At 41.8% G+C, this 8,148-nt stretch overlaps 1 protein-coding gene across 1 annotated transcript in view; it reads right to left on the bottom strand.

Annotated features, from left to right (window-relative positions):
• Window positions 1-200: 200 nt before the first annotated feature.
• AK4 (adenylate kinase 4) overlaps window positions 201-8,148 on the bottom strand; it is a 44,481-nt gene continuing 36,533 nt past the window's right edge. The window contains exon 5 of the mRNA XM_090048599.1: window positions 201-6,639. Within this exon, the coding sequence (XP_089904725.1) occupies window positions 6,525-6,639 (115 nt within the window). The 3' untranslated portion in view covers window positions 201-6,524. The remainder of the gene's footprint in view (window positions 6,640-8,148) is intronic.

Below are 8,148 nucleotides of genomic sequence, written 5' to 3'. Positions count from 1 at the left end.
ATCAGCAGGGCTCTGCATAGGTGCTGCCATGTCTGTGAGGCTTGACAGTTTCATAGTTTCTAGGGTCGGAAGGGACCTGAGTCCCAACATCAATATCATAACATCGTTGGAGTAGAGACCATCTTTCTGCCATGCACAGGCACATGACCAAGCTTGAGTTTAAGTGCTAGATATTTCCATAAAATTAAGAGAACAGGAAATAAGCAGGAGAAAAAAAATTTATTTACATGTATCAAACGGCAACACTGCTGTAGTGATTCTTTAGGGAGCAGAGTATCCAAAAAACAGCATCAGCAAAACATACAAATACTGAGCAGTTCTCTAAACAAGCTGATACACAGAAGAAGGAAGCTCACTCCTCCCAACTCCTGAAGTTTTATTACAAAGTTATTTTAGAAACTGCATCAGATTCACAGTAGAGTCCCAAAGGCAGAACTTGGGAAAGAAGCAGAACTGTGCTCTGTCACAGCAGGTGGACTCCAATGATAGCAGGTAAAGCACAACTCATTTACTAACAAATGATAGATTTAAGCACTGGGGCCCAAGAATGGTCAGAGTGGGATGACACAGCTCAAATGAGGATTTGATTCATCTTTAAGACCTTCAGGATGGAGACCTGTATTTTCTGTTCGATTCTACAACTTCTGAAACTAAACCTGTTCCCTTCCCCGAAAAGGAAGGTTTGTCTTTATGGCCTAAATATAATCTCCAAGTCACTACACCAACAGTTGTCCCAAGGCAAGTATCAGCATATCCATTCAGACACAGTGGTGCTTAAACATGGTATTACGGTGGCTGTAGATATACATAAAGGAATGGTTTAGCATTTTCTCTACCCAAAATTTCTAGGAGATAATTACCAGGTCAGATTTGCATAACAAAATACTAAAGCCAGTTATAATTCAGGCTAAAATAAGGCCCAGAGAGGCTGTTCTTTCACACCTCTTCTGTTGTCTCTTTTGGGATGGGGGAAAAAGAAAGCATCAGGAAACAGCTCCCACTTCTCCATAGAGAAATTAAATCATCTTAATTAAGATGATTCCTGGTTCCTGCATTTGTGAGGGGCCCAGTCATCAAATGAATTTATGTAACTGGGCCTTAGGATCTTCTCAGGGGAGGTGGAAGTGCAGAGCTCACCTTCCCCCACCTCAGTCTGGGGCTGAGGCTGTGGACTCTGGGTTAATACCAGAAGAACCAGTGCAGCTGGATCTATACTATAGACTATTTGAGTATTATGTACTCTTACTCCTACAGAAAGGCTGGTGTATGCAGGCCACTCACCTCGAGGAAAGTTCTTACAATGGTGACCAGCTGTCCCTACCATCCAGAGACATAGCAGCTACCTCAACATCTATGCAGATGCCTAAACACCTGCCCCTCATTCCTCTGTTAGCTCAAGAAATAAAAACTAGCTTTCTGGCTAAGATAAGGATCAAGAATGGGTTCAGACACAGATTCCCAGGTTTCTCAATTTTAAAAGGGAGTTGTTGGATTCATACAGGTCTCTACACACAAGGTCTCTTGAAGCTACAAAACCAAAGGCCAGATAGTTCTGCCTTACCCTAAGGAACACCTGTGGCAGCCACCTCCAAGTGTCCCTACCAGCCCCCCTTATTACTTTTGTTAAAAACAAACAAAAAAAACCCCAACAAAACCAAATTTGTGAGCTCCAAATGTAAAGCCTAGCTGTACTACAGTGCCCGAGTATTTAATATAAGAGTTGGGATACCTCTATGCTACGGTAACTGCAGGCTCAAGGAAGCCCACGCTAGCTTCAGCTATGGCAGCATAGACATCCCCTTGGACTCCAGGAAACATGCTCAAATCAACCAGCAATGATGATAAACCCTGCGGAGTAGCCATGTTCTGTATCTTAGAAATAAACATTTTACTAGTGTGTGTGTGTCAAGTGATGTAGCTTTAATTCATCCGGTCATCCAGCATGGTGTGTAAATGGATCCTCCTCCTCATTGTAGGCAGGTTATAAATGTACAAGTCTCTCCTCAAACTGAATGACATTTCCCCCCCTCTACTAAGAATACAGAGTGACTGACATCTGTAATTTTGAAGCTTAAGAATATAAAAATGCATAAGGGTCTTTCATCTGAAACCTGGACATGAACACATCATCCTCAAAGAGTGATAACATCGGGGGGGGCAGAACCAAAGTACTGCAACTGAAAATGAGTTTGCATATACAGGGGGCATGGGTGTGCCTCAAACGATTAATGAATTATATAAACTTCTTTAGCAGCCTGATCCTGAGAGCAAAGTACAGGACTATAATCTCTAGACTGGAAAAAAAAATTAAAAATCTAACTTCAGCACAAGAGTCCATGAGTATCCTTCTTATATCTGCAATACAGGTGTCATACCTACTGCCCTGGAAAGATAAGCATGCATAACATGTTATCATATAGAATAAATGACCACATGCATGCAGGAAAGGCAGAGACTACTGGCATGCAGAGAGACAGACAAGAGTGAACCATTATATTTACAATTTAAGGAACTCCTGGATCCATACACTAAGGGATGCTCTTGACTGGTACATCTCCATGCTGTTCTTAGCTGTTCATTTTACAGCACCACAACAAATAATTATTTCACTGAGGGGAGAAATATGGAGTATGGGAGGCTCTAAGGAAAACTTTGACCACAAGGTAAAACAAACTGCAGCAGTCTATCCTGCAAAAGTTGGAAAGCATTGGCCCCTTCAAAAGTTTGAGGGAGGAGAAGGAACAAACTCATATTAGACTCATATTTGTAAATTTAGAGCATTTAAAATACAGTTAAGATGAAAGCAAATAAAGTGTAAAAATCTATTTCCCAAGATCACACCACAGGGCAGGGCAGTAAGAAGCAGAGAAGTGTGAACCTGGAGTTGAATGCTTGTTTATAAACGGATGAAGTTATGCAGCATTACATATATTGGCAAGTAATGCTCAAATGCTTCTTCTCTTTACACTTTTTTTAAAACGTAAAACTCCAGCTGGAGCAAATCCACGTTCACACAAGTTTAGTGGCTTTGACATCGCACAATCGTAGTCTTTTGTTATAAGGCCTCAAAACTGGTGTCTCAAGAGACACTCCCTCCTCCCGAGTACTGAAAACCACAAAGGGAACTTACAGGTAAAGATGCCGGTCTCACTTTTTGGCTTATTGCCTTTTGGCCAGTAGTCCTCATTCAATCAAACAATGTGTGGCTTGGATACTCAAGGTGACTAGTACAGCAGATCACAATTCCTGAGATGCCCTAGAAACCCAGCTGTCGGCTCCTCCATACAATGCACGTTACTATTAAAAAAGTGGCAGTACCTTGGAAGTCCAACTCCTGTTATTACATTCACATATTTGTTCAAACTAACTTGTGCAGGTTTCCAGAGGCAAGATATTTATTTTTAAAATGTAACCCCCTTATTGCTTAAAATACTGGGTTTTGACAGTTATAGGGTTTGCCTGAAGTGCCCAAAATAATTTCATGTATGTTCAAGTTAATGGGTTGCAGAACCTCCTGACAAGTTCCCATGAAACCAGCCTATGTTCTGTGGCTGTTCCCCAGGGCTGCTGAATTTCATGGAAAGTGTCCATCAAGAGCAGGGCTTGGAGCATATCAGCACTTCCAGGTCATCTCTTTTAAAGAAAGGCAAATAGAGCTCTACAGGAGCAGGTTTTTTGCCAACAGGTCCTCTCTCCCCTGAAGATGCTTTAGTTTCTCCCTACTCTATGTCTTGCATGGCTAGGACTCAGCACCATCTTTCCTTGGTGATGAATATTACAAGTATGGCATATATCCCTCATTACCACCCCACCCACCAATCACCCTGTTCATCAGTGCATTTCCTCTGTACCTATCAAGACTGATGCATATATGAGGGGAGAAACTTCCTGGCTTAAACCCATCTATCCCACAGCTTTTTTATGTCACAGTGGAGGGGTGTGAGAGAGTTTGTTTGTCCTGAAACAACACTATTCTACTTTCCCCATACACAGGAGACAAAAATGACATTTCTGAAATGGTCTGATCTCAGACCAAAACTATGCACTCCAGCTAAGAAGATGGTTGCCTCACCATATGAGAGCACACCATTTCAATCTTCCTATTACAAAAAACAACATGCGACTGCCTGCAATGTATTATGGCAAATGCAACGCTAAGCACAGCCCTCAGGAGGAGGTCACACTCTGCTGTACTTTATTTGCATTAAGGCTGATCACAACAGGACAGCTGTGAGCTTGACGGCTAGTGATAACAGGCAACCAGTAGGTCCTTAACTGAGAAGGTCAGACTGCTATATTAAGAGGGCTTTCTATTGCCATGGATAAGAGAAAAGGGAAGAGGAATAAAAGTGGAGAGCAGAGTGGAAATACTGAGCAAGTCTCACTCTAACAGTAAAGAGAGAGAGAAAGGTGTAAAGACGTCTACAACCTGCTGTCTTTTCAATGTTAGCTGCCTGCTAGCTTGGGGAAAAAAAAACCCCATAACCCCAAACAACCCTCCCTTCCCCCAGTGCCAAAAAAGTTTCCACTCAATTAAAATTCTGAATGTAACTTAGAGAAGTCCAATCCCAACTCCTTCCCCTACACCCAGCCAATCTTCAAGAGCATATTGCAAAGAGCAGAAAAGGCAGGTATGGACATTTCAGTGACAGACTTGTTTTAAAAGTCAATCAAGCTGTCTATTGGAATATGGTGGCAGCTTTTTAACTAGCAATCCTAGTTAGATACCAATTGCTAAAATTGACCCTGGCAAGCAATACAAATGAAGCAGCTTGGCAAAAAGAGTTCTCAAAAAGTTGAGTTCATAAAATTCAGCTTCTTATTTCTCAAAAATACGTATCTTGGTTTTTCTTAAATATAGCTTTATAAAATAAGGCAACTTGAGACATGGCATAAGAGGTAAATCCTTTTCCCATTAATTAGGTACTGCGGCTATTAAAGATTAAGTCAAACAAGTGTACAGTACTTCCAGTTTAGCAAAAAGCCATCATCTCCAGCTCAGAGACAGGAACAAGGCAAACTAAAGAAAAGTTGTCATACATCTGAAAGGTGTTTGCTCATAATAATCCATTCACAACTAACTAGAAATGCTTCTCCTAACAAGAATCACTGGCGGCTCTAAAACACTTCAGAACCACTACTATGAAGTGTTATAACTGCAAATGTAAACTGGAAATGGATGTAAAGACATAAAATGGTACACTACAAAACTTTTTCATACTAGAAGCTGTAACCAGAGTGCCAGAGCAAAAAGCCTATATTCATGGTAAGAGATTTTTTGGTACTAGTCTCGAGTCAGTTCTAGAAGGCGGCAATGTTTTTTATTCAGCAGGCAAAGAATTTCCTGCCAAGCTGGGCACTAACTTTAACTTAGCTGCATACTTAATTGTACATAACTCCAAGCACAAGTAAACTGAGCACACAGTAACAGAACCAGCGTAACCCTGTTATCATGGAATGTACAAGAAATGGAAAGTTTGCTTTAGATTCACAAAGAAAGTGCTTAATACCAGCAGTTGGTCCCAATCTTGCCATTCAACATACACACATGCATACCTCAGGTGGAACTCAAGTCAGCCAGAGTTGTGTCTATATGCGAGGTCTCTTCTTTTATTAACAGGAAAAGGGAAGGTTCACAGGCAGCCCCCATAAAAGCTAAGGGGATTTCCTCTCAAAATAACCCCCGTAGGCTGAGAGCGGGAAAGAACCTCCATTATAAGGCAATACAATATTCAGAAGGGATTTTTCCCAGAGGGAAAAAAACAAACAAAACCAGATATTAAAGTAAATCTTTGGGACCAACCAATAATACACCCATATCTTATAGTATTAAAGCTATAAACTGTCAAGCACCATCTAGTGCAACTCTTCTCCTAGGCAAATGTAAGCCTACTCAGTTTCCTGGTCAATACTATACCACATAGTGAAAACTACATCAGATAGCAGCATTTTTAATAATATTTTTCCTTTTTCTCTTATAAAAACAAAAAGAAAGAAGCACACACACATATATATTCTAGCCCCCCATGATTTTCTTCTGTGCTTAATACTGGAAGCATGGGCCTCATGAGTTTTGTAGTGTAATTCTTTTTTTCAGGTTACTCACCAATTCCCATGGGGCTAAGTTTGCATCTTAGTACTATTTCTCTGAGAAGGTTTCAAATTAAGTCATCATGGCGCATTATCTTAAGGAAGTGGTGCTGCGGAGCAACAAAAGAGAACATTGCACATCTGTGTGGAATTGGGGGTGATGGAAAATCACAATAGGCTACAGAAATCCAACAAAGGTTACATCTTGGTCCACAAATTAAGAAATCCTGATCACCAACAGAAATATGTTATAGCCCTTGGTCTTAAACCTCCTCCACCCTGATTCTGGCTATAACTGCCTTTCCATACATGTTCTGAAAGAAACTTAAGGAAGCTGTTTTAGACACTGAGCTCTCCTCCAGTTTGAGGATGGCTCCAATACCCCACGCACCAAATAAGCAACGATATTAGTTTCTTGCTCCTGTGGGAGGTTTTTAGTTTGCCTCTTCAGAACAGATAGGAGGAATCTTGCTCGAGAGCAGGGTGTAGACATAAGGCCAGATTTTATTGGTCTCCGTCCCAGAAAATGAGTGTAGGACACCTCTGGTCCTGAAAAACACAGAACAGAAACTAAGTGAGAGATGCATATTAGATGGAGTCTAAGAAACACTTGAATTTGCACAGTAGTTTTTCTAGCTTATACTTGCTTGTAGACAATATGCAAATTAACAGCCAAAGGAACCGAATGCGGCCTAAACTCCTGAACAGGACATCTTGTTATTACATGGTTAAGTTTACAACAGAAAAAAAACCCTGGCATAGACTTTATCTAGACTACTTTAATCATGTATTCTTCACTACTTAGAGAACTTAACTTAGCTCCACAGAGCCAAACACCAGACATACACACCCACATATGCACCACCTTCTCCCCCCATGTTTTAAACTGCCAGCAGTTGGAGCTCTTGGAATCAGAGGCATGTAAAAAAAAACAAAAAAAAAAAAAACATTGCTACATCTGTGCCAAATTATCTAAAAGATATATTTAATCAGACCCTGTAAAGCACAGGTTTATTTTCCTAGTGTATTGTGGTAGATTGACATTTGTTCTTCAAATGCAAAAAGCCTTAGACAGACTTGGAATACGCTTAACAAAGTACTTTAAAAAAAAAAGTGGGAACACCTGCATACGTAAGTGATAGGGTCAGCTGGAGCCTTATTTCACAACTTTCCCTCATGTGATTATTTCAGTATATAAAAGGGCTGCTGAGTGATACACAGCTTATAATCCTCCACCAAGCCTCCTGAACTGCTGCACTGTTGGCACAGAACTGAAAGTATTCTATGACATGCAAGACAGAACATGCCAAGACAGTCGCAGCATAGAAGGGAATATAAATACTGTCACTGTGGAGACAGTCACACACATTTAAGCACCTGAGTAACTTGACTCGCATGGAGTAGCGCCATTACTACAATATAAATTAAACAATACTTCACAGGGAAGCAAGCTGTCGCTGATAACCTACCAAAAACTTGAATGCAAGTCAAGTTTCATAGTTGGCAGGGTCGGAAGGGACCTAAGCAGATCATCAAGTCCGACCCCCTGCCTTAGCAGAAAAGAGTACTGGGGTCAAACGACCCCAGCAAGGTGATTGTCTAGCCTTGTCTTAAAGACCCCCAGGGTAGGAGCCAGCACCACTTCTCTTGGAAGTTGGTTCCAGACCCTAGCCGCCCTGACCATGAAGTCGCGCCTCCTGCTGTCTAGTCTGAATCTCCCCTCTGCCAGCTTGTGACCGTTATTCCTGGTCACTCCTGGCAGTGCTCGGGGGAACAGGGACTTCCCCAGTGCCTGCTGATCCCCCCTGACTGGTTTGTAACAGGTCACTAGATCCCCTCTCAGCCTTCTCTTGTGGAGGCTGAACAGGTTCAGGTCCTGTAGCCTGTCCTCATAGCCTGTATTATCCTCCTGTAGCCTGCCCCCTGATCATACGAGTGGCCTCCTCTGGACCCTCTCCATGTTGTCCATATCCCTCCTGAAGTGCAGCGCCCAGAACTGGAAGCAGTACTCCAGCTGTGGCCTGACCAGCGCCGCATAGAGGGGGAGGATCACCTCCT

Source organism: Crocodylus siamensis, chromosome 5 (assembly GCF_052110815.1).
Source record: "Crocodylus siamensis isolate JL-2025a chromosome 5, ASM5211081v1, whole genome shotgun sequence".
Classification (NCBI taxonomy): Eukaryota; Metazoa; Chordata; order Crocodylia; family Crocodylidae; genus Crocodylus; species Crocodylus siamensis.
Note: the sequence above shows the minus strand (reverse complement) of the source record. Positions and strands in the feature narration are given on the sequence as shown.